The following is a 27,139-nucleotide window of genomic DNA, read 5'->3' as shown; positions in this document are numbered from 1 at the left end:
TCAGCCGCTGTCCCCGCTCTCCCGATATGGCTGCAGCCTCTGGCCTGCTCGAGCCGCTGCCCGCGCACTCCCGATCCCGCTGCAGCCTCTGCCCCGTTCCAGCTGCTGCCCGCCCGCTCCCTATCCCACAGCTGCCTCTGCCCTACTCAAACTGCTGCCCGCACGCTTCCGCTCCCGCTCCTGCCGCAGCCACTGCCCGTTGCGCTCCCGGTCCCGCTGCCGCGGCAGCCTCTGCCCAGCTCCATGCGCTGCCCGCGCGTTCCCGCACCCTCTCCCGCCGCAGCCTCTGCCCCGTTTGAGCCGCTGTTCGAGCGCTCCCGATCCCGCTGCAGCCTCTGCCCGGCTGGAGCCTCTGTCCACGCCCTCACTCTCCCGCTGCAGCCTCTGCCTGACTCAAGCCGCTGTCCGCGAGCTCCCGCTCTCGCCGCAGCCTTTGCCCAGCTCCAGGTGTTGCCTGCGCCCTCGCGCTCCCACTCCCTCCGCAGCCTCTGCCCCGCTGGAGCCGGTGCCAGCGCGCTCCCGCTCCCGATGCAGCCGCTGCCCCGTTCCAGTCGCTGCCCGGGCGGTCTGGATCCCGCTGCAGCCTATGTCCCGCTCGAGCCGCTGCCCCCACGCTCGTGCTCCGGCTCCTGCCTCCGCCTTTGCCCAGCTCCAGCTGTTGCCTGCGCCCTCCCGCTCCCGCTCTAGCCTCTGTCCCGCTAGAGCTGCTACCCGCTTGCTCCCGATCCCGCTGCAGCCTCTGCCCTGCTCCAGTCGCTGCCCGCGCGCTCCTGATTCCGCTGCAGCCTCTGCCTCACTGGAGCGGCTGCCCGAGTGCTAGCGCTCCAGCCACAGCTTCTCCCCAGCCAGTGCGCCTAAAAGGAGGGCGGAGGTTCTGGATCCCAGGGAAAGAGAGCGAGAAAGCGGAATGACACGGGGTCTTGAGGCTGCACTTTCCTGTCCCTCAGCTCAGGTCCCGTCACGCTGTCCGAACACCTGTGTTTAAATCTGCTCTGATATCCAGAAACCTGCAGACCTCTATTTCCATGTCAGGGTAGAGAGGACCGTCTCATTCTTTTTTAAAGCTGCATCCATTATGATTTTACCATCATGTATTTACCCCGTGCCCCACGGGTGGACACTCAGGTTGTGTCCAGGTTGTGCTGTCCTACACAATGCTGCAGTGAGCATCCTGGTGTCCTTCAGAGATTTCTCTGGGTTTGGGCCTAGAGGTGACACTGATGGGACAAAGAATATCCACATGGAAAATACTGAAAGATAGGACCAGATTATCTTCCAAAGGCTGCGGTTTTATTGCTACCAAGACTATGTGAGGCAATTTTAAATTGAGGTGAATTGTGGATGTGTTGAGTCTAATCTAAATTCTAGTGTTGGTCTCTTCATTGTCTGAGGTATTGCGTCAGGCCTCTGGAGACAGGTGCGTGCATGAGATGACTCCTGGCTTCCAGCTGTCTACACCATGTGTAACATGGCTGTCGGATGACTCTGGCGGCCTGCGGTCCCACAGTCAACTTTGTCATTCTCTTCTCCCCATTAAAATACAGGTTGAGTACCCCTTATCCAAAATGCTTGGAAAGTATTTTGGATTTAGGATGTTTTCAGATTTGGGAATATTTGGAGAATACATTTGCAGAATGCTCCAATGAGCATTTCCTTTGAGTGTCATGTTAGCACTCAAAAAGTTTAGGAGTTTGGATTTTTGGATTAGAGACTCTTAACCTGTATATAAATATCCCAGACATTCTGTTTTCTACTATTCTTGGAGTTTCAGGTCCTTAAAGGAGCACAAAAATATTTTGCCAAACCACAGTTCTAATTTGTGATGTTTAAGATGTGGCTTTTGTATTTGCAAACTCTAATGCCAAGTTTTATGATGTTTCTTGGGTCTAGGGTCCAGACCTCTGGACAAGCAGTTGAGAGCGTTAAGAATGCTCCAAGAAGAAGCTTGTGTCAGGGCCTCTGTCAGCCGGCACTGAGGACTTGAGAGTGGGGGATCCACTGGCCCTGTTCTTTGGAAAGTCACAGTCTAATGTGGCTAGGGCCAGAGGAATACTGGGGATGTCCATTTGTTTCGATGCTGGAACTTGGGAATTTCTCAGAGTCAGAACATTGTTAGATTGTAGCTGACGTGGCAGTTAGTTCTTGGCCCAGTCCAGGGGGGCCATGGAATCATCGGTTGTTCATGTTGGAGGGGACTCTTGGGGTCAACTTGCCCATTTGTAAAGGAGGAAACAAAGGCTCAGGGAAAAGTGGCTTGCTTGGGTTCACCAGGCTTGGAGTGGTAAAGCTAAGATGAGACCTCTGGTCTTCAGATCCCCAGAGCAGTCATTTCCAATGTGTGACTTTGGAGTAAATGACGTAAATTTATTGTCTAAGAGTTCTGGAGACCAGAAGTTCAAGATCATGGTGTTGGTAGGATGAGTTTCTTCTGAGGGCTGTGAGGGAAGGATCTGTTCTGGGCTTCCCTTCTTGGCTTGTAGATGGTGTCCTGTGTCCTCACCTACTGTTCACTCTGTACCTGTTTGTCTCCAAATTCCCACTTTTTATAAGGAGGCCAAGTTGTAATGAATTAGGGCCCCCATTTTAACTAAATTATCCTTGTAAAGCCCTTATCTCCAAATCCAGTCACATTCTGAGGTACTAGGGATGGGGGTGACACAATTCACCCCAAGTGGAGAATGTTACAGAGTAAGAGTAAGAACAAGAACTTGCATGTGTGTTAAATTTAAATAGAAGTCTCTACCTCTGCCCTCAATTGGAAAGTCATTTCTCGAGAAGTGCTGGATCTCCAAGCCCAGCATGGTGGGTTGTCATCCAGTAGGATCTCAGAGAGTTTGTGCTGAATACATGGGCAGAAATGAAGAGACATGAAATCAAAACCCTTGGGACTGGAAGAGACCCCTAAGGCATTTGGTCTAACCACCTTCTTATATGTGGCTTCCTTCCACGTTGTTGCATTCAAGTGCTCAGAGAAAGTGTAAACCGAAGGAATGCAAGGGATCGGTGGGCTTGTGGTTTTTCTTGTGTATGTCACCAGCAGTGGGAAAGGAGAGGGCAGAAAGATTTTTGCACATTCTCTTGTTAATTAGTCCCACAAACCTGCAAGGGACAGCATATTTCAAGGGCCTTGTCAGACTCCGTGCCCCTGCCTGTGTAATAACCATCTAGCAGGGCTTTCACTCCTAGAAGGAAACACAGCACGGTGGGCAGAGAGTCCCAGGGCCCTCCACGACAGCTGTTCCTGTCTTCTCTTATGCGTATCCACCAGCTAAAATCATGACAGTATGTTGATTTTTTTAAAAAAAAATCACATGAGAACAAAGCATGTTTTTGATATGGGCAATTCTGTAAAGGCTCTTTAATTATTTTGAGAACATTTAAATATTTCAAGAGCATCTCTTCCCAGGTCTAGGCATTAAGACAATTATAGTACTGCTTTGTGCTATGTCCACCATGTGACATTATTAAGGGGCACTGTCAACCTCTTAGATTAGTTTCCTCAACCTTAAAAAAAATTGTATGTTGGAAAAAGGATTGTTGACTATGCATGTAGAAAGTTTCCTTCTTTCCCTCTTCCCTTGGGACGTTCTGGGGTGATGTGTTATGACCATTTGGTTTGAGGGATGGGCGGAAAGTTTTGATGCCTCTTGATGCCTTGAGTCCTGATGCCCTTGGGTGGCAGAGCTCCTGGGAGCCCTTCCTCACCCCACTTGCATGCTCCAACCACTTCTAGAACATGGGCAGTGAAAAGTAAAAGATGAAAGGTAGGTGAGTTTTGCGAATGCTCCCAGTTACTTTTGTATCACAAAGAGGTTTAGGGCTTTCCTGTACTCTCAATAATAATAATACCATCGCTAAATTTATTGAGCACATATGAAGATCAACTCACAGTGAATTGAAGACTTATACAGAAGACAGAAAACTTAAGTCTACTAGAAGAAAACATAGGGAAAAGCTTCTTGGCATTGGTTTGACCAAAGATTTTTTTGGAAATGACCCCAAAACACAGGCAACAAAAACAAAAATAGGCAAATGAGATTGCATCAAATGAAAAAGCTTCTGCAGAGCAAAGGAAATAATCAACAGAGTGAAGAGACAACCTGTGGAACAGGAGAAAATACTTGTGAACCATACATCTGACAAGGGGTTACTACTCAAAATATATAAGGAGCTCAAACAACTCAATAGTAAGAAAATAAATAACCCAATTAAAAAATAGACAAAGGGCCTGAACAGACATTTCTTAAAAGAAGACGTACATATGGCCAACAGGTATATGAAAAACTGCTCAACATCATTAATCATTTGGGAAATGCAAATTAAAACCACAATGAGATATCACCTCACACCTGTTGGAATGGCTATTATCAAAAAGACAAGAGATAGCAAGTGTTGGTGAGGATATGGAAGAAAGGGAATGCTTGTGCATTGTGGGTGGGACTCTAACTAGCACAGCCACTATAAGCAGCAGTGTGGAGATTCCTCAAAAACTTGAAATAGAACTATCGTATGATCCAGTAATTTCACTTTTGGTTGTATATCCAAAGAAAATGAAATCAGTATATTGAAGAGGTATTTGTACTTCCATGTTCATTGCAGCATTATTCACAGTAGCCAAGATATGGAAGCAACCTAAGTGTCCATTGACAGATGAATATATAGGGAAATGTGGTATATACACAAAGGATTACTAGTCAGCCTTTAAAAAGAAGGAAATCCTGTTGTTGGTGACACCGTGGATAACTATAGAGGACATTTTGTTAAATGAAATAAGCCAGGCACAAAAAGACAAATACTGCATAATCTTACTTACATGTGGAATCTGAAAAAGTTGGCCTTGTAGGAGCAGAGAGAAGAAAGTGGTCTTGGAAGGCTGGGGGTTGGGGACAGAGTAGCGAGATGTTAGTCAGAGGATACTGTTGGGAAAATAGAATAGTTTGGTCAGGGCCCTTGCCTCGGGTCCAGCTGGGTGTGGTTCAGCATCCTTTGTAAGCAAATTGTGTGTGTGTGTGTGTGTGTGTGTGTGGAGTTAGTGCGCATGTGCACCAATGAATCCTTTTAGTTTTGTTGCTATTCTTGTGTTCTTGAGACAGAGAGAGAGAGAGAGAGACAGAGAGAGTTAGTTTTGTGAAGCAGGTGGGCGGGCATCGGCCTTGGGCATCTGCCCCGCACAGCCATGCTTTCCAACCTATGGCTCCAAGGACCTTTTGGCTGGTTACCTAGCTCATAGACCTGCGTGAAGGTGTCTGGTGACCCAGCCCGGCATATGAAGGATTTGTGACCCAGTCTGGACAATGGGCTTGAGGGGTCTGTGAGCTCCAGACCCAGCCCTAGCTCAACAATCGGCCCAGTCGGCAGGATTACCGGCAGGTAAAAGAGCACGACAACTAGCGTGGTCGCCTAGCTTTACAATTGGCATCACGAACAGGATTAAGAGCTAGACAATGGATGCTGTGAGGATTCCAGGCCACAGCCGTGGCACAACAGATACCAAATTTCAGTTAGGAGAAATAAGATCAGGAACTCTATTGTACAATATGGTGACTATAGTTAACAACAATGTATGGTGTTCTTGAAAATTGCAAGTAGATTTTAAATGTTCTCGCCACACACACAAAAAGGTAAGTATGTGAGGATATGATATGTTAAGTAGCTTGATTTAGCATTTCATAATATACACATATATCAAAACATAGTGTTGTATACCATAAATATATGCAATTTTTTTATTAGCTAAAAAATGTATTGAGCATGTACTCTGTGCCAGATCTTCTTTTTAGTGTATTAACTATCTTGTTCTTAATAATATCCCCACTATTTGGCACTATTATTTTCCCACTTCTCCATATGAAGAAATGGGGGCATACAGATGTCAAGTAACTTGCCCAAAGTCACCAGAAGAGGGGTGGGAGAGATGAGATTCAAAGGGGGTGTCCTGGACCCAGAGTTTGTGCTCTGACCACTTGGCTGTCCGTCCTTTGAGGGGCCATGTTTTGATGAAGTCAGTGCTTCCTCCCAGGGCAGCAGGGAATGTGTGGGTGTGTTTGGGTTTTCATTGTGAATGAGGGTGCTGCTGGCATTTGCTGCTTCTCATGGGCATGAGGTGGTCACCCAGTGAATACTGTCCTGCCCCAAATGCCAATGGCCTGGCTGAGAAACACCGGTCGTGTCTTATCCTGTCTCAGGTGGCCTGTGTATGGGGGAGCTCCCATAATGACATCCCTGCAATACATGTTCACGCAGATAGTTTCTTTTTCTCTCTCTCTTCTTTCCCTCCCTCTCTTTCTCCGTATTTCTTTCCTTTTTCTCTCTTCTCTGAGAGAAGAGGTGAAACACACATAACATACAGTTAGCCACTTCGTACAATTCAGTGACATTTAGTGTATACACCATGTTGTGGAGCCATCACTTCTATCTAGTCCAAAACTTTTTTCATCACCCCAGAAAAACACCCTGTGCCCATGAACTAATCACTCTCTAGTCCCCTTCACTTAATCCCCTGGCAACCACTGATCTGCTTTCAGTCTCAATGGCTTTGCCTATTCTGGACATTTCATATAGAATGTTACAATAGGTGACCTTTTGTGTCTGGCTTCTTTCACTTGGGGTAATGTTTGTGAGGTTCATTCAAGTTGTAGCAATTCGACAACTACCAACTACCATGTAATATCAGTACTTTGTTTCTTTTTGTGGTTGGATGACATTACATGTATGCATATATCAGGCAGATAATTTCCTATTTTGTAAATATAGGTGTTGTCCTGCTAAATTCATGCAGTCCCATCTAGTTTGTTTTCTCCCTGGCCATGTGGGGAGGTGGCAGTGGGCCTGGGCATTTTGGCTGCAGAACCCTACTTTTTCTTCTGGAAGATGTTCCTTTTTCTTAAGCAGTCAGTCACAATGACCACTCTGATTTACTGTCCAAAACTGTGCTACTTTTCCACTAACTTCCATTATGAAGTAAGAATGCAAGTGTTGGAAAAAACCCCAAGTTCAGAGACTTGGTGAGGAAGGCTGGACGGTGGTCAGCGGGTGCTGCTGGGCCTCTAGGGGTCACAGAACCCCATTTTACCAGGACAGAAGCGTAGCGGTAGGACAGATGCGCCACTCACAGCACTTTGCCCCCTTCTTTTAAAATCACCCACAGTTTCTGTGTCCCCTCCCAAGGCTTTAGGAATTTTTCCTAGCCCTTGGGATTTCACCCACCTGCTTTCCCATGTAGTTAGTGGCTTCTGCAGCAGCTGTGTCACTCTGAGGATGACTCACGCTCTCTGAACGCATCCTCAGTGGGTACTCAGGGACCTGTTGCAGCACCTTTATCACTTCCAGGATTTGGTGAGTCCAATTCGGGGAGAACAAGTAATGCCCAGACTTTGGATTTTTTTCTTTATGTCCGTGTAGCAGCAAACTACAAATGAGCATGTGTGATTCCCCCTTGTGAAGACCTTTAATAATTTAGCAGTCGAGAATGATTATGGGGAACATTAGCTCAAAGAGAAAATAAATATATAATTGCTCTCTTAGTTTGGAGATAAAACGGTACTTCAGAAAGTTTGTGGAAAAATAGAGTTAAAAGATAATATGAATCTTTCCATGAAATTTTTGAAGTATCCTGATATAAGGACGTTTTGTTTGGGATGTATATGCTCTTTCAAACAAATGTGAAGGAGAAACATTGAAGATAGAACACTTAAACCTTCGGAAGCACTGGAAGGGTTTGAGAGAGAGGGGCGAGATTCCGGTTAATGCTGGGTAGTGCATGGCCGTCAGGTAGAAAAGAGGTCTTTACAGTCCCGTTCTTCCACGTTCCTTCGAAAAGCCAGGTCTTTGGGGAGAAGGAAGTGGGGACCTCCGATGTTGATGCATTGTGACAGTGCCCTTCCCCCTCCCACGTGGCTGTCCTACTTGGCTGGCATCAGTGACGTCCCATGTAGGGCAGCAGATGGGCACCCCCTAGCTTACTCCATGGTGTCCTCTTGGGGGTAATAGCACCCAGTAGTTTTAGGGGACTCTCCTTCCCCTGGGTATGGTTGGGTGCTGCCTCTGGGGTCCCTCAGGTGCTGACCTTGTCATGAACGTGACCCCATTCCAACCCCCATCCTGCTTCCTGCCCCTGCTCAGCCTGCAGCCCATGAACCAACTGGTACCTGCTCAGGGTACACACACACACACAGACAGAGACAGACAGACAGACACACACACACACAAAGACAGACAGACACAGAGAGAGAGAGACAGACAGACAGACACACACACACACAAATACAGACAGACACACAGATAGAGACAGACAGAAACACACACAGATCTCAAGTGAAATGAGTAAAACACTTGCTTGTAAGAAGCAGAGACCCTGTGTTCCTTGTTCACCGTCATGGGACTCTAGGTCCTAGAAATGTTATTGGTGGCATGATTTTTAATTCATTTAACAGTTAAAGATGGTAACAGTGAAGTTTAAGAAAAGAATCATTCTGGTGAAAACTGTAGAGAGGACAGGTGGTTAAGAGGTGGGATCTGCAGGTTTTGATAATGCTGAATTCTGTTTACTAATGTAATGTGAGAAGTCCACTTAGAGAAGATGGTGGAGTGGTCACACTTGCCTTGACTTCCTCATCAGGAGCAGTTGTAGTGAAGGAGGTCCTGGCCTCATATCGTGCCCCCCTCCCAGCATTACCTAGCTTTCCACTTGGACACACGCCCCTCTCTCACAGGTTGTGTGATTTGGGGAAAGCCAGCCAGTCACCTCGCCATAGGGGTTGTCTCATAACCCCTAGAGGAAGCCACTCCAGGCATGGCAGCCCTCTGGCCATGGGAGTTGGTTCAGGAATAGTCAAGGAGATGTGAGGGTTTTTTGGGTACTCCTGGGAAAGATGCTTTCGTACTTATTTGAGAGATCTGTCGGAGGGGCACACCTCTCATTTTGGACAGGGTGGAGTTTGAATGTGAAGCTAGCCCTGGTGTCACCATGAAGGAAGCCAGCCCGAGGATGAATTGACCCACAGAGGCAGAGCAGAGAGCCACTAAGCTTTGAGGACATCCTTGAGCCACAGAGTCAAACCTTTCCTGAAGCCTGCCCCAAATCTGGCCTCCCCAACTCCTTAAGGTAGTACGTCTCCTTTACCATTCAGGTAAATGGAACTTGGTTTTCTGTTGCTTGCAACCAAAAGCACCCAGTTAGCATAAGTAGCCACTCCTGTTTCAGTTGCAGAGTCAAAAATGCTCACACTGGCTTCAGGTGCAGAGGCTGGAATCCAGGTGCTGGGGTGACGCTGTCAGGAATCCCCAGCTCTGCTCTCCTCATGCTCAGACAGCTCCAGTCCCTCTCATGGCCTTCAGAGCTCCAGGTGCATGTCCAACAGCTCAGAAACCATGTAGGAGGAGTGTGACCCTCTTTGCTTTCCAGCCTGGCCCAGGCCACCCTCACTGACCCAGCTGGCCATTGCCCTTCCTTGAAGTGGTCACTGGGGCCAGGGACAAGGATTGGCCCTGTCCAGTTGGTGTCTTCTGGGGCAGGGTCACCAACCAGAACCACGTGGTTTGGGGTGAGGGAGTGGGTGACTGCTGAAGAATAACTGGGGTGATGTAGCTCAGAGAAGGGACAACAGAGGCTGGGCAGACAAAAGCTTTGCCTAATGTTCTGGATCAGTGCAGTGACTGAAGGGGAGGAGAACCCAGGAAGCACAGGTCGGGCATTTCTGCCTTAAGTGGGAAGTTGGGTGAGTTCCTTCCCTTGCTGTGAGTTTGATCGGAAGATTGGCAATACCTTTGCATTTCTGCGTAGAGACTTGCTGCCTGATTCCAAAAGAAAATGTTACCTATGTAAGGGACCAATGTCTGGGTAAAGAGATTAGGGGTCATTGACGCCTATTCCTCACTGCTTCTGGAGATGGCTGCAAGTCTGAGAAATCTGGGCCTGTTTTCTAACTAAGGCTAGTCTCAGAAAATTGAGCAACTGTTGGGCATCTGCCTCGCAGTTGGAGCCGTGCAGTCACCTCTGCCCCCTTCTCTCTCCTCAGGGGTCAAGAGTCTCCTGCAACCTCCTGTTAGTGCGCATAATTTTTATTTACCTTTTTGCACTGAGTTTTGATAGTACCTCTTCTTACAAGTTACTTCTCTGCATACTCTACCTTACAACATCAAGGCTGACCACATTTGCACCCCATTCTCTCTCTCGAGTTGAGAAAGGTTCCTGACAAGATTGTGACTGTGGCCGTAAACAAATAGTGCAGGAGACTCTGATGGCCACCCTTTGCTTCATAATCATGCCCGTGTGTAACACATGCAAACCTCTCTCTTTCTTCTGACACTGTCTGTGGACTTACTGTGAGTGTTCGGACATCATGGGAGACCCAGGCCCTCAGTTTCTCTCCCCACCCACTCTTGGCAGCCGTGGGAGGGTACTTGACTCAAGCTTTTCTTGGCCCTTCAGTGATCTCAGGCCCCATAGTCCAGATTGTAATTGGCCCCTGAGGAATTCACCATATCCATCTTCCCATTTACTTGGAAATGGAGAAGTAAGTGGACAAGTGGATCTCAGGACCCACTGTGGGACCCTGGTTCCTGACACACTGCCTGACTCACAGAGGGGGCTTCCTCTACATACAGTACCTGTCAAATGGCTCTCTTCTAAAAGATGACGATCTGGCACCGTAGACCCCTGCAGAATTTGTGCACCCTAATCTTCCACCAAGGACATCCTTTGGGTGACTGACCATGTCACACTTATACTACAGTGGGAAGCAAGGAGTCCCACAAGCCAGCAGACTCAGCCATCCCATGGGCAGAGCACAGGCATAGGGGGAGTCAAGGCCTGGTTACATCCATTGCCACAGGACTGGGCGACCCGCCCACACATTTAACTGTTGGAGCTACACCCCCATTTCTGCTTTCTCAGCTAACTTCTTGTGTGCCATTCCAGCTGCAGCACCTCCTAAATGCACCCCACAAGAGATAACCTTCCTTGTTTTGAGCACTGTCTCATTTCTTAGCTAATCACTGTCCTGGAGGTTGGACCACTGTGATGGCCTGAGTTCATCAGGAGTCGCCCCTGGGGTGGCAGTGGAGCAACTCAGAATCCTGGCAGAGGAGGAGCAGCCACTAGAAGTCTCTGCCCTGCACACCTTTACCTAGGAAGAAACATTTTTGCACTTGCTTACAGTTTGTATTTTTGTCTTAGGAGATTGTCTGTGTTCATATCCTCTGCTCATTTGGCCCTATTCCTCCCTTCATTTCCTGCCTTCTCCCTTCCAACCTTTTCCACCTTACATTCCCCCGCCCCTCATCCCTCCCATCCTGGGACATCTTCTCTGCCCACAGACACCTGCTTCTTAGCATGTCCTTGTGCAGAGCAATTAGGTTCTCACTCTGCCTTCTTGCCACCCTGCAGCTCATCCTGAGAGAACCAAGTAAAGGTAGTTGGTAAGCCAAAGGCTTTCCATTGCAGAAAACCACCATGTCATTCCCCGGGGAAGCGACAACAGCCCTGGCCCCTTGAGCTTTAATGGTGATGTGTAACATTTTTCCATGTGCCACTATGCACTGGGACCCTCCTGCCCTTCTGTCTTCTATGGCACACTCTGAGCTCTTTGAGAACAGGAATGGCCCAGCTTATGTTGAATTCTTAGTGCTTAGCCACGGGGTCGGCCCCTTTTGACCCTATTTTAACATGTGGTTGAAAAGCAGAATCTGGGTGCATCACAGGAATTCCTATTCCATCTAGCTTTGGGGCATCGAAGGTTCCTGGGATGGGGACAGCAGGTGACAACTCGCTTCCTCCCGCCCTGCGCTGAGCTGACTCCTGGAACCCCGCGCTCGGGTCCTGACCCCGCGTGTTGAGAGGGGCGGGGCGGGGGGCGGACGGGGAGGCGCCCGGGGCCGCAGCCGACGTGGGGCCGCAGCCGACGTGGGGTCGCGCGCGCGCGCGGACGGACGGGCAGAGGCAGCGGCGGCTCCCGGAGGTGGTGGCTTCACTTTCCAGGACTCAGGAGCGGCCAGGGCGGTAGCCGCGGGCAGCGGGCTCGGGAGTCGGAGCTACAAGGCCGGGCGCGGCAGCGGCGGCTCTGAGGGTGAGTCCGGGCGGGCGTGGCGGGGCGCTCGGGTGCGGTGTGCGTGGGTCCGGCTTTCGGTGACGAGACGGTCGGCGGGGACGTTCTGTTTCGGGGCCCCTCGCGCTTCAGCCGCCGTCTCTGCCCTGGCGACGTGTGGAGCCCGCGACATGCGCGGACACCCGTCCCTCCCTCAGGAGCGCGCTCGGCCGCACCCGCGCCCCGGCCGCGGGCGTCCTCCTCGCAGGCGTCCCTCGCACCCCGACCCGCTCTCCCCGCCGCCGGCTCTGCCGACACCGCAGGCGCCGGCTTCTCCCCTTGCAGGCCCCTCGGCGCCGGCTTCCCCGCGCCGCCTCCCGCGAGCCTCCCGCCCCCGGTTCTCGCCCTTTCTACCCCTCCCCCTCCCGTCCCCTGCTGCCTGCTCCCTCCCGGCCTCCTTCCCTCTCCTACCCCTTCCGCTCTCAGTTCCCCATCCTTCTCTTCCCTCCAGCCCCTTCCCTCTCCCAGCCGCATCCTGGAACTCAGTCTCTGCAAAAGTGCGGGATAAATGGCGCCGTGGAAAGTGCCCGGCTGGCTCTGTCGCTGCTCTCCCGACGGCGTGGTTGCTGCACATGGAGTCTCTCCTGGAGAGCGCCGGGTCCGGCTGCGCCGCGTCCCAGTGGCCGGCCCGGGGAAGACCTTGCGGGGTCTATTTATATATGTCCTGGTGTGTGTGTGTGGCGGGGGGGGGGGGTTGTGTTGGTCTTTTGTGATGCCTGGCGCTTGTGACAGTTGGGAACCGAAGCCCATTTCTCTCTGGTCTCTTCCCTGCAGCCCCCACCGGCCTGGTTTGAAACTGGATTCTGTCTGTTCTCTGCCTCCCCCGCCCCCCTCCTCTCCTAACGTTTTGATCCCTTTGACCGTTACTATTTCTAACGAAGATAAAGCGCGGCTTCGCGTGTGGGTGTGGGTGTGGGTGTGGGTGTTCGTGTTCTCCCCACGACCAGCCACAAATGTCCGATTCATCTTCTCTCGATGAAGCTAAGCCCGCCTTAGAAAGACCATCCCGTGGTCGCTGGCTGTTGTTCCTAGTTGCGTGTTTTCAGGATTCTTCGTTTTGTGCTGTGTTTCCTGGAGAGTTTACTGAGATGTTTTTAGACAAAAGGAAGTGCTAGGAGTTACCCCCACATGATCTCGCGGTTCGGAAAGATTTTTTAGCTCTTCTTAGTTTTAATCCCTGACCCTTTAAAACGTATGTTTCTGAGTATGTGATGATTCAGCCTGGACCTTGGGAATCTAAATATTTGTCTTTCCTCAGACGGTTTGGATACTCCGTGGCTCTGGAGCTTTGTATGCGGGAGGATGCAGAAGATGAAGGCTTTCATATGTAATGCCTATCCCATGCTGTCTCCCCCAGGACACAGCGCCCTTTCCTCCCAAATCTGGTGTTTCACTGTTATTTCCCGCATAAATAGCTTTACAGTTAAAAGCTGAATATTGCTGGATGTTGTGCACATAAGTTGTTTTGCTTTACGTTTTAGAGATTAGAAAAGTGAGGAGGAAGACAGCAAGATACAGATGACAGAGTCAAACGTTTTCCTGTTATAAAAGCCCAAACGAGCACTTCCTTTTGCAGTTTTATACGATCTAAGGCTTATCTGCATCGTAATCTGGATTTATGGAGTGACTATATTTGCTTTTATGTCATCAGTGATATTTATGGCCAGGGCATTTCATTTTCATGGAACATGTGAGTTTCATTCATTCTGTGTGGCTGATTTCTGGGACTGTAATTACAACATAGAGTACATAGCTAATACAACTTAGACAATTCGTGTTGAAGGAACAGTATTTGAACTCATACCTTACTATTTTATGTTTAGAAACTAGGTTTTACTTTGAATATGAAGTAAAAACATTAATTTATATATCTCAGTATCTTTCAAACTATCATTGGAGAGTGGCCCTGTGTTTATAATCCTGAGATTTGTTTATCTTCCCTCTATATTAGATAATTACTGTTTAGAAATTAATTTTAAAATGTTAATTTAGAAGATAATGTTTAAAGAGTTTTAATTCAGGAACTTTTCTTCATTTATATTTTCGAGAAAACACCAGTTTGTACTTATAACTAATTAAAATTATTTATAGGCTACTTTTTCTTCATAATAATCTGTCGCTCTGGAGTGGTACAATCATTTTTTTTCACACTTTTTCTGTAATTGGGCATTCAAAAAACAAAACCAGCACAAATTCCCTTTGTTTTTGATATTTGAAAAATACATATGAAAACTTAATTTCTAAAAGCTTCTATAGTGGTTATCAGCGGCCTCAGATGAATTTATCATTTGTAGTTGAAGATTTGGATTAGATAAGTCATCTTAGGTTAAGAGTGGTAATACGTTTTTCTTGATTTTGAAACTATCGAAATTATGCTTCCATGTGGGCATTTTTAATAGTATTTTTAGTAGTTCTGTAGTGAGACTAATTTTTACTTTATTCTTCCTCTGGTGCTCTGGAGTAGTTTATGAAATTGGGTTTCAGATTATGGTTCACATTACATCAATCGGTAGTCTTTTAAGTAATTGTGTCATCACAGCGTTTTTAGATTGTATGAGGATGTAAGTGCACATTTATAATGAGAAGAATGTGTAACTTTATAACTAATGGGACACAAAGCTGAAACTCTAGGCATAGTTTATTAAATTATGGAGTATTAAACTGAAGCTGCAACCTCAGTATAAAAAAACTTTATTTCATTTAAGCTCCTATATATTTGTCATGTAATGGATTGCTTCTGGTTTAAGATGTACACAATGATTCCTCAGTCATTTCACATTTCTTAAACTATTGCTGGCAGCATTTTGCTGTATATGAGAACCTTTCCCTGAGAATTGTTCTTTCTCACTCTCACGCACATGTGCTTTAACACATTTTGAGGTACATACCTACATGGTTTTAAACCTCTGATAAATTTTAACTGAAAGGAGTAAGGTGAGAAAAGCCAATGTTGAATCCTGGAATGAGAATTTAAAGTGAAATAGAAATGAAAAAAAAGCAAAAAATATGTTAGGACTTTTAGAGCTAAATGTGAAACATACCGATATTAAATTTCAGTATTCTATGAAGTGACTTTCGTGCTCATAAAAGATGTCGCAGCTGTGGAGACTGATGCTGTCCATTCGCAGCATAGGTAGAAACGTCTTCAGATTTCCCATCAGTGTGTTTCAGAGCTGTTTGGGGCCGACCTATTTTTGTCTGGCATGGGGGAAGGGAGCCGTAGGGGTTTAGAGGGTGTTGGTATGCGTGGTGTCTCGGTGAAGGCATTCAGTATTTGCTGTTGACTCTTCACCTCTCTTCACCTCTCTTCACTGCCTTGTGTCTGAAACTCTTTCGTATGTTTTGTCTAGTTTTATTTGTTTAGGTGGGAGGGTAAATCATCTGGCTGTTGATACTTTATCTTGGCTGGAAGCAGACGTTTCCTTCATCCTTTTTTACTGAAGACTTTTTTCAAAGCCTGCGCTTTATCTGCCTTGCCATGTCAGATGTGTCAGCAGGCGCTCCGGTGCGTGTGCAGATGGAGCCAGTACAGAATGTGGAAACATGTATGACTTACCACGCCTTTGTTCAGAGCTGTGCTCCTTGTTGCCATTGCCAACTTGAACCTGTTTTTAGGGTTTTAAGTAATGCTCTGTTTGGGGTACGTAGTATTCTTTTCCTGCTTGTACTATGGGAAGCTTCACACTGGCTTAGGGAAGGGTGTGAGTGGACTGAAGCAAGATTCTCCTTAAGGGACCCTCTGGCAAGTCAGAAAATGAAGACAGAGCGTGATGCCTGCCCTACTTACCTTCTCCCTTTGCTCCAGGAATGACTTAAGCTTGGAAAGAGCCAATCTTAGAAAGTCATGGGTCTGGATTGGTATGTAGCAAACAGGAGGAAACGACCATGATGCCAAGGTCAGTGCCTTGTGGTGCCTCTGACCCAGGAGAAGGCAGTTGAACCAGGAAGGCTTTAGTTCTTCAGGCACTCACTCGTAGGCCTTCCTGCACAACTTCCATTGGTGGAAGCAGCCTGAGCAGGAGATTGGCAGTGACCGTAGAGCAGCAAGGAGGGGAGCCGCAAGCAGGGACAGAGGGAGGTGGAGCATGTGTGTTTCCAGGAAGGTCATTTTGAATTCTTTTTTTCCCCCAAATTAATTTATTATTATTATTACATTCTAAGATGTTGTGGAGCAGTTGGGGGAGATTGGGAGAGGGGAAAGGGAAAGGGATAGGATGGGAGGAGGAGGAGGGAGGGAGGGGGCGTGGTCAAGGCCCATGGCACCCACCTCATTCTAGCAGGGGAGCTCAGGCGGCCTCTGGTGGCAGCATGGTCCTGGCTGGACTGGATGTGGACTTTGGGGGGAACATGGTGTGGCTGAGGCCCCCCCACCCCAGCTTGGGAGCCTGGGCACATCCGGTGTTGCTGGGCTGGATGAGGGCTTGAGGGGACAGTGCTCAGGCCCTGGGCCCTCCCCTTCCTGGCTTGGGAACCCTTGGGAGTTGGGGGTTTCTGGTCCTTCTAGGTTTTCTAGGTGTTCTTTGGTGGTGGTAGACTGTTACTGGTTAATATCAGAACTTTGGTGTGTGGGTTTTTTGTGTTTTCTTTCAGTTCTGTGTTGGATTATTAGCTGCCCCCACCACTTAAACTCTGAACTGGAAATTTTGGTTGTCCTTTAGTTACTTCTAAAATGGGGGAACTTCCTGTGAGAACCAGCACTTGAGCCCTGTGGTTGAGCTAAATTGCTGCTTTGCTGCTGGTTCTCTGGGGAAGGCTTTCTGTGCAGCTCACCTTTTATTTTTTTTTTTTTTAAACTTTTATTTTGTCGATATACATTGTGGTTGATTATTGTTGCCCCTTACCAAAACCTGCCTCCCTCCTCCCTCTCCTCCCTCCCCCCAACAATGTCCTTTCTGTTTACTTGTCATATCAACTTCAAGTAATTGTGGTTGTTATATCCCCCCCCCGGGTTTTTTTTGTGTGTGTATGTGTGTGAATTTATGTATTAATTTTTAGCTCCCACCAATAAGTGAGAACATGTGGTATTTCTCTTTCTGTGCCTGACTCATTTCACTTAATATAATTCTCTCCAGGTCCATCCATGTTGTTGCAAACGGCAGTATTTCATTCGTTTTTATAGCTGAGTAGTATTCCATTGTGTAGATGTACCACATTTTCCGTATCCACTCATCCGATGATGGACGTTTGGGTTGGTTCCAACTCTTGGCTATTGTAAAGAGTGCTGCAGTGAACATTGGGGAACAGGTATACCTTTGACTTGATGATTTCCATTTCTCTGGGTATATTCCCAGCAGTGGGATAGCTGAGTCATATGGTAGATCTATCTGCAATTGTTTGAGGAACCTCCATACCATTTTCCATAGAGGCTGCACCATTTTGCAGTCCCACCAACAATGTATGAGAGTTCCTTTTTCTCCACAACCTCGCCAGCATTTATCGTTCAGAGTCTTTTGGATTTTAGCCATCCTAACTGGGGTGAGATGGTATCTCAGTGTGGTTTTGATTTGCATTTCCCGGATGCTGAGTGATGTTGAGCATTTTTTCATATGTCTGTTGGCCATTTGTATGTCTTCCTTAGAGAAATGCCTACTTAGCTCTTTTGCCCATTTTTTAATTGGGTTGCTTGTTTTTTTCTTGTAAAGTTGCTTGAGTTCCTTATATATTCTGGATATTAATCCTTTGTCAGATGTATATTTTGCAAATATTTTCTCCCACTCTGTTGGTTGTCTTTTAACTCTGTTAATTGTTTTTTTTGCTGTGCAGACGCTCTTTAGTTTGATATAATCCCATTTGTTTATTTTTCCTTTGGTTGCCCATGCTTTTGCGGTCATATTCATGAAGTCTGTGTCCAGTTCTATTTCCTGAAGTGTTTCTCCTATGTTTTCTTTAAGAAGTTTTATTGTTTCAGGGTGTATATTTAAATCCTTAATCCATTTTGAGTTGATTTTAGTATATGGTGAGAGGTATGGATCTAGTTTCATTCTCCTGCATATGGATATCCAGTTATCCCAGCACCATTTGCTGAAGAGGCAGTCTCTTCCCCAGTGAATAGGCTTGGTGCCTTTGTCAAAGATTAGATGGCTGTAGGTGTGTGGGTTGATTTCTGGATTCTCTATTCTATTCCATTGATCAGTGTGTCTGTTTTTATGCCAGTACCATACTGTTTTGGTTATTATAGCTTTGTAGTATAGCTTAAAGTCGGGTAATGTTATGCCTCCAGCTTTATTTTTTTTGCTCAGCATTGCTTTGGCTACGCGTGGTCTTTTATTATTCCATATAAATGTCTGGATAGTTCTTTCCATTTCTGAGAAAAATGTCTTTGGAATTTTGATGGGGATTGCATTGAATTTGTATATCACTTTGGGTAGTATGGACATTTTCACTATGTTGATTCTTCCAATCCAAGAGCATGGGATATCTTTCCATCTTCTTGTAGCCTCTCTAATTTCTCTCAGCAGTGGTTTGTAGTTCTCATTATAGAGATTTTTCACATCCTTGGTTAACTCAATTCCTAAGTATTTCATTGTTTTGGTGGCTATTGTAAATGGGCAGGCTTTCTTGATTTCTCGTTCGTGCAGCTCAACTTTTAATGGTTGACCTTGTATGTACTTTCAGGTCTTGTGAGGTATCCAGTACACTTGGGTTGTGTGGAAACTCTGGTCTGGGCCTGAGACTGTTCAGCACCCCCTGCAGTTCTGTATTCCTGACCAGTCTCCACTGGGTAGTCTTGCAGTGATTGGAGGGTAGATCAGCTGTCCTTGTTTTCTCCCAGTGTTCCCGAAGTGGGCCTGTCTCCCCCACTGTCCGCACTCCAAACACTTCCCATGGGGCGGGCCACGCATTGGTCCCTCTGGCGTGGCGGTAACTCACCAGCCTCTGAGTGGCTCCTTTTTTCAGTTGTTTGTGGCCCCTCACTCCTATATGGGTCCAAGGGAACCCTGTCAGTGGTCTTGCTGTCCTGGGGGCCACCAAAGCCCTCTTCTCCCTTGCTGCCTCCAAGCAACTTCATCCAAAGGGCATAGCTGCAGCTTTGTGTGGTCCCCAGGGCCTGCCTCATAATGTTCGGCGCAGTCCTTTCTTTCTCTCATCGTGGCTTCTGCCACCTTCGTGGTCTCTCCTCCTCTTCCCCTGAGCTCTCACGGTCCCAGGTTGGCAGTCATTGCTTCTTAATAGTTGTAAATTGGTGGACTGTGAGAGGGTGATGCTGGGGACCATCTATTCTGCCATCTTGATCAGAAGTCTCATTTTGAATTCTTATAGGGCTAACTCCTCTATTCTAAACTTTTGTCTTGCTCCCTCTGGGGTTGTGGGCCCAGGGCCAGTTTGAGAGGTGTGACCTGTGCTACTTCAGTGAGAACCTCCCTGTTGCACAAAGCATGGGTCTCACACACCCGGTGATGTAGGCATTCAGGCAGCATCTGAGTCATCAGATTTTTCTCAGAGATCTTACACTTTGCTTTTCTAACCAATGTTGATTTTCTCTTTTCCTGGACATCCTCTCTTCTTTCTCAGTTTAATCCTGCTTTCCTCTCATTCTCATGCTACCTGGAAATCTTCTTTAACCAGACTCTTTGCAGGCAGTTTGTCATGCGTGTGCCACAAGGAATGGAATGCCGTTGCTGGCTGGTGGTTTCTTTCCTGGGTGTGTGTGAAAGAAAGGTGGAGACTGGTCAGCCCTCGTCATTTCAGCAGACCTGTGTCACCATCTCCTTCCTTAACTGACCCCCCATCCGCCCCTCACACAAACTGTGTTTCTTCCTCTGCTCGTCTTATTTTAATAAAGGAAATGGCTAGGGGAGGAGCTGAGTCTGAAATAACCTGCTGAGTGATGTTTTGTTACTGGGGTCTGTTGGACTCCCCTTAACCTCTTTGGGTTAGTGGATTCTCACTAAGTGCCATCTCAGAGCAGCACTGCTGGCCTGTATTCCTGTATTTAGTAATGTGTCCATGGCCGCGCAGAGCTGTGGGGTTGTTCGACGTAAACCTTTTCTGGCCTTCAGTGGGCCAGATAATTTGTATTTGCAAATGTTTTCTAGAAAGGAAACAGCCTTTCCTAGTAATTAGTTGAAATGTGAGTATCAGTCAATTCCATTTTTTTGTCCCACTTTTACAGATGAGCACATTGAGGCTGAAGGAAGTGGAGTGAATTGCCCAAGGTCACAGTGGGGGAGTGGAGCTGGGCTGCGCCCTCTGCTTGCTGCACTCTCTGTGCTGCCTCCCACATTCATCTTCACCTTTTATATTTCATGTAGTTCTTGCATAGCCATGAGTCCCCTTAAAGTCCCCAGATCTTGGCACGAGGATAAAGTGACCATGTATATCCTCCTGCTCCTGGAGGGACTGGGGACTTGTATTCCTCGTGTTATTGTGTGTGTGTGTGTGTGTGGAAAGTGAATTCATGCATGTCATTCAAAAGCCACACATTTTATTTTTATTTTTTCTTAAGGATGAAGAGTGAGGAAGAAATCAAACTGGAGATAAATATGCTGAAGAAATATTCTCATCATAGGAATATTGCAACATCTTATGGTGCTTTCATTAAAAAGAGCCCCCCAGAACATGATGACCAACTCTGGGTAGGTGGGTATTTTCTGAGCATTTTTTGGGCTTTCCTCTGGGGTTGCACTATAAGGACTTTCTAAGGGGTGGGAGAGAAAAGCAAAGAGGGGTCAGTAACTGGTAGATTCTAAAGGCTTCCTTGGCCTTTATCTCTCAGTTGAAAATACATCAAATGTTTATTTTAATGTTGATTTTGCGTTGCATGGATAAAAGGTTAACTTAATGTTTCAGGAATAAAATGGCATCTTGTAGAAGGAATATGACCTAACTGTAAGGTAATTAGGAACTGGAAAGCAATACAATAAAAACATTATTTATGGGAACTAATTAATATGAAAGCTCAGTAAATTTAATTTTTCTTTACTACCTGGAAGTGAGAGATAGATGTTATTAAGAAAACAGACTTCTGTCAGTAATTTGTTAATAATATTAATAATACTAGTTAATTAAAAATAGTATATTCCGGGGAAATTTCTGGAATTGACATGTTCAACCTTATGGTTTTTGAACATATTTATATTCGAGGTGATGACACTTAGATACTGTCAGATCTGTGGTTATCACATTAGTTATGCTCAATGTATTGGATTTATAAAGCAGGAAGATAGATACTTTTCTAATGGTTTTCTTTTAAAGGCCCTTCCAGAAAATGTTTGCAAAATTGAGAAAGTAGAAGGGAAAAAAAATTACCCTTATTTCTATTGCCCAAATCCAATCATAGTTAAAATTTTAGAATAGTTCAATTCGGTTCATTTTCTAGGTAATTTATAAATACAAGGATGCTTCAAAAAGTTCGTGGAAAGATTCATATTATTTTTTAAGTCTGTTTTTCCATGAAGTTTTGAAGTACCCTCACTGAGTCGTGATCATATTGTTCAAACATTTAGATATTGTCAATATTGCATTTTAAAAAATGCGTAACTGCTTACAAATAGCGTTCTTTCTTTTGCGTTAAACCCAGTCAATGTATAATAGTTTGAGGATCATAATATGTGAAAAATAGAACATCCCTGAGGCAAAGTCAGAAAGAATGGTAGGGTGTATTTGAGTCAGATTTCTCATTATCGGGCAGTGACGAGGTACACATGGTCCTCCCTTGCCCGTCTGCTTGTGAAAGAGCGCGAGCACTCAGGAACCGCCGCACTGGGAGCTTCTGCAGAACTTCAGACACTCTGAATCTCCTGGGCCAAATGTGCACTGTGAATACAATGGACTGGGAAATGAGCTTCAGTAATTTGGATGCCTCCCAAATGATCACATGCCCAGGCCTTTAGGAAAGGGGAAGGTGGGGGATTAGACTGTTTTTTCCTAACTTTTCTTGGATGTACACTGAAATCTGGGATGTGTTAGTCACAGCGTGTCTTGTCTCCCTGTAGCTTGTTATGGAGTTCTGTGGAATGGGATCCACCACAGACTTTGTGAAGAACACCAGGGGGCACACGTTCAGAGAAGACTGGATCGCACCCATCTCCAGGGAGATCCTGAGGGTAAGGAGAGTGCACAGCTGCACTGTGCCTGCCTGTGTTTTGTGCTTCCGTTTTCATTTTCCTACCCCCAGTATTTCTGTGCATCAGTTACACCTGTACAGATATTTTCTTTTTGACAGTTGTGGGCTCTGTGTAGCTAGGCAAGTTGTTAAGCTACATCATGGTTTGACTCTGGTGGATATCTAAAGGTAGATTTGAACAAGAATACTTTTTCTGTGTTTCCATGAATTTATCTTCCAGGTCATCATGACATACCTAATGACAACTTTTCTTTGGAATTAAAAAGTGTAAAAGAGTAGAGGGGAAGAGAAATAATCTCTAACTACTGTTTTAATAGGAATCCTGTGTATAAGCTTATAAATCAATACTAATGGTGCCAAATACTGATTTTCAAAATTAACTTCTGGACTTTCGCATTAGGTGTTAGAATCTGTTGCAGTGTTTATGAAGAAAAGTTTTAATGTTTAATGTTGTTGACAGCCAATTGAAAAGCTAGCTAACTATCCTAGAGTAAGTTTCTGAACTGCTGTTTTAGCGCCTTTCTAATAAATAGTTCCTTTCAGTAGTGAAGCCATCCTGACAGTTCAGGCGGAACGTTTTTCGGGTTTCGTATTTCAAAGGTGCATGTGAGTTTCCGGTTGGTCTGTTTCTTTTGTTCTGCCATCACAGTTTTTCTTTCTACTTCAGCCCGAAATTACACACTTAAATTGCTTGATTGCATTTTATTTACCCAGCACATTTTATAAATAAAGACTATGGAATTAAACTGAAGTCCAATTCTTATGCTTCTCTCACTAATATAAAAAATCTTGTGAGTCATTTTATTTTTTATTTATAGGTAAAGTTACCCCACTTTTTATATTTAAAACTCATAGAGGGCTGCGGGTTTTAAAATTGCCATCTAGAATTCCTAGAGAAATGTTTAATTTCTTTTTATTTAGATATTTTAAAGAGACACTTCCCTTTAAAAGACTAGTTGTGGGGCGGGGTATAGGGTGGTGGGAGAACATCTTTTTATAATCACACGCAAGCATCATTATTAAAATATCAGGTTCTCATCTTTTATGCTTATTATTGGAAGCAGAGCCTGAAAGTGGGAAACTAAGCATCCTTCCCTGTATTACTACAAAGGAAGAATTCAGTAAATGGGCACATGTATTTATCATGTTAGTAACTAAAACAGCCTGGCAGGCAGGATAGAACAGTGGTTAAGAGGTTCCGCACTTTATTAAGCCAGACTTAGGTGTGAGTCCTGCCTCTGCCACTTATCTGCTGCCCACCCTGTAGTGTTTACCTTTTTCTTAGGACTTATTTTTCTCATCACATTTTAGATACTACTCCTGTGAAATTACTGTTGTCAGAAGAGTTAAGTGAGCTTAGTGTACACGAATCATTTAATGTAATGAGGGTACAGAGCTAGCTCTCAGTAACTATTAGTTGTCATTATTCTGTTTTAACACACACAGACACACACACACACACACATGCTTTTCTTGTATATAATTTCAGTATCTGATTTTTCATAAAGAGAACTAGCTTTTTAACATAATGTCCTAGATTTTAAATGGATTTCGGCTTTCAAAGGCATTAAAGATAATTTCCATGTTTTTGTATACCCAGGCAAGGATTATTAACTTATTATTAATATCATATGCAATATGTATATTTAAACCTTTTGCTATCATTGATGTTGGGCAAGATTTATAAGAAGCCTGGGTGGTTGAGGCCCTGAGTCAACTTGAGTATGGTAGGTGAATGGACATCTTTTTGAGATGTAGCAAATCTTTTTGAGATGCAGCAAATCTTTTCCACCTCAGTAGCATCTGGATCAAGAGCTTCCTTCACCTACGTTTCATGTAAAATGGGACTTTTTCCTATAACTAAAGATTAAATTAACTAGAAACAAACAGATGCCTCAGAGAGAGTTAAGTATTTTTCACTAGTGTGTGTTTATTATTGGAGTTACTAAGAGTTGGTTTTGGTAAAGGGAAAGCAAGATGGTAAGATGGAAGTGAGGTCTCACAGGAAGGGAAGGCAGCCGCCCCCACGAGGATTACCTGGGGCATCAAAAACAGTTGTGCGTGGCTCTTTCGGTAGCAGCAAAACCTTTGCTCATTTCTCAGTAGATGTTAGATTTAGACACTATGTTAAGATCCTCAAAAGGGTGAGGGTTGTGAGCACGTAAGCCTCAGATCAGTAGAAATGCTGTCTTGGGCCAGGACACTGAAATCCTCTGGACCAAAAGGTTTACCAGCAAAGCCAGCCTGTTCCTTCCGGCGCACTTCCCTGTTCACATTCTACAGAGCAGTTTTCTCGTTGTGGTAGAAGCCAACATTTCATATTGAGTACGGGAACTTAGAGCTTGCCACAACCAATAGTGGGAGACAGTCTTGACTGCTCCTTTGCTCTGTCTACAAATGAAAGAGTTCCAGGAAACAATTCTTGAGCTTTTCAGCATTGACTCTTTTGTCCTAGGATGAGGTATTTACTGAGTATTTGGACTTGACATTCCTGCTAAGGAGGCATAATTGTGGCCTAACTTCTGGCATGGGAGTAGTGGAGCACACACACACTACCAGGCACTTCTTACAGGAAAACGTATGCACCTTTTAGAATAATCATAACTCGAGCTAACATTGTTGTAGAGCTGTTAGACACACTTAAGAGGGTTTCTGTAGTGATCCTTTAGAAGTATGGACAGGGAAATTGACATCGTTTCATACATTTACTGCTGGTAATGAGCAACACTGCATGTGGGCCACATTTGTTTGAGAAGATGTGGGTGCTCATGTTTGTTGCTAAGATAATCCTGTAAAAGTGTAAGAAGGTTTGTGCAAGTTAGAGAACAAAAATGAAATGAAGTAATAGAAGTAGGAATGACAAAAGAATTAGGGAAGGTCCATTTTTTTGTCTTTTCTTTTGCTGTTTGAACTTATGCCATGCTGAAAGGAAGGACCTTCTTCTCAACTGTAGCACTTCCTAACTACAGCACCGTGTGTTTTTAGTGCTTTTCCCCCTAGTTAGTGCTTTGTGGTATAACACTGCATGTCCTGTGTTGTGAAAAATAGCCATCCAATAAGCTCTACTCTTTTACAGGCAGACTAGTAAATGAATATCAGAAACCTCCTGTGTTAGAAAAATTAGTGTTGTAGAGCAGCTACTGTATTTAACTCATATCCTACAAAGTAATGATAACAACAGTAAAACTCCACAAGAAAAGTTAAGCAGGAAAATCAAATAAACCCTTCCTTCTAATCTGCCCTTTTTGGATTGAGACATTTCAGAGTAAGCAGGTTGCTGTGTCTTAAGGAGGCACGCTATAGATTTGGCTTCTCTAGCTAAGAATAGAACAAGTAAATGAGTTGTGAAAATGAGGAATTGCTGTCTTTTGGACCATATTTGGATGCAACATGTGTTTTTCTTCTTCCACCACCTCTCAGGAGAGACAGGCTCTTGGGCCTCATTCCAGATAGAAGGTCATCACAACGTGCTATATGCCCAGTAGGGTTTGTTTCCTTGGGAAAGAAAGATAGTTTATTTGAACACAAGGCTCTTTTGACAGCAGAATCCTTTTACGCTTTGGTGGAGGCGGGATTGATCAGCACTTAGCAGTTTGTCGCTATGCAGTGGGAAGACTAGCCAGTGTTGCAGAGGCAGATTTTAAACCCCTCTCTAGCCCTTTGCTTTCCCCCTGAGATGTGTCTAATTCAAATATGCCCACGGGGTCACCCACTGAAAGATAGATGTTTAGCGTGGGAAAGGAACCACCCTGTGTAGAAATAGCACAAATTATAGCAGAGGAACTGCAGGTGGTAATCTAAAGTGTCATAAGGCACAGCTAGAAAGTGGTAATGTTGCTCACACGGGGAACCTAACCCTGTTGGAATTGTGGGGAGTTGGGGTGGGGGGGCTTCTTTCATTGTGCGTGGTTAATATTGGTGATGTCTCGCTGGGAATGTACTAAGAATAAATTTTATGTTCTAAATGTGAATTCACAGAAACTTTTGGCCCATGTATGCACTCTGTTATAAAAGGTGTGTTCCTGGCTGTTTACCCTTACAGCAACAAAGAACTAAAGTTTAGATCTGTCTTTCCTATTCAGGGACTGACACATCCTCACATTCATCATGTGATTCTCCGGGATATCAAGGGCCAGAATGTACTGCTGACCGAGAATGCAGAGGTGAAACTTGGTATGTGACAGACTTGCAGCATGATCTCATACTTGCCCTGGCACAAACCATTGACACTCAGTGCACCCACGTTTTCTGTTTCTACTCCACGCAGGAATGTGGGAAGTGGGCTAATTGCTTAGCCTGGCTCCAACTTCCCTTCTCCCGTGCTTCTGTCTGTTGCTCTGTTCTCTGTATAGCCGCCAGACTGATTTTAAAAATCAGACGATATCACTTTCCTGCTTAACAACACTTACTGGCTTTTTATTTTACTTTGGATAAAATCCACAGTTCATACCCTGGCCCATAAAAAGCCAGATAGGATCTGGCCCCTGTTGACTTTCCTACCTCATTGTGTCCCTCTTCCTGTCTTTGTCATGTCTTTTTTTTTTTTTTTTAACTTCTTGGAACTTGCTTCAGGGCCTTTGTATGTACTGTTCCCCATTGGGGAACACTTGGCCTGTTTTGAAGTTCCAGTTTTTTCGTCATTTTCGGGGGCCTTCTCTGACCCTCTGATCTGTCTTGGAACCCCTGCTTGTTTCTTACGTAGAATCGTTCACAACTTACCATTATATGGTTATTTATTGACTTGTATTTCTGTCTCCTTTAACAGAATATAACTTCTAGAAGTGCACTGACCAGAATTCTTATCCAGCACTACACTACTAGTGTAGTGCCTTGAGTTCAGTAGGTGCTCGATAAATTTCTGCGTGGGTAGGTCATTGCAGCCCATTGTGTCTTCCCAAAGATGATTTTATGATGGTTCTTTTGTATTTCCCATTTCCCTTAGCTGAGTTTTGTTCCCATTTCACTTTCATGTAATGATTCTGTCAAAATT

At 45.3% G+C, this 27,139-nt stretch overlaps 1 protein-coding gene across 1 annotated transcript in view; it reads left to right on the top strand.

Moving 5' to 3' along the window:
- The first annotated feature begins 243 nt into the window (after window positions 1–243).
- Window positions 244–27,139, top strand: part of LOC134362639 (mitogen-activated protein kinase kinase kinase kinase 4-like) — a 53,859-nt gene continuing 26,963 nt past the window's right edge. Inside the window, 6 exon segments of the mRNA XM_063077820.1 lie at window positions 244–617; window positions 11,839–12,420; window positions 12,535–12,681; window positions 20,530–20,659; window positions 22,019–22,129; window positions 26,232–26,322. Of these exon segments, the coding sequence (XP_062933890.1) occupies window positions 244–617; window positions 11,839–12,420; window positions 12,535–12,681; window positions 20,530–20,659; window positions 22,019–22,129; window positions 26,232–26,322 (1,435 nt within the window).

The sequence above is a fragment of the Cynocephalus volans genome, chromosome 14, assembly GCF_027409185.1.
Source record: "Cynocephalus volans isolate mCynVol1 chromosome 14, mCynVol1.pri, whole genome shotgun sequence".
Classification (NCBI taxonomy): domain Eukaryota; kingdom Metazoa; phylum Chordata; class Mammalia; order Dermoptera; family Cynocephalidae; genus Cynocephalus; species Cynocephalus volans.
This window is presented reverse-complemented; position numbering and strand designations above follow the sequence as displayed.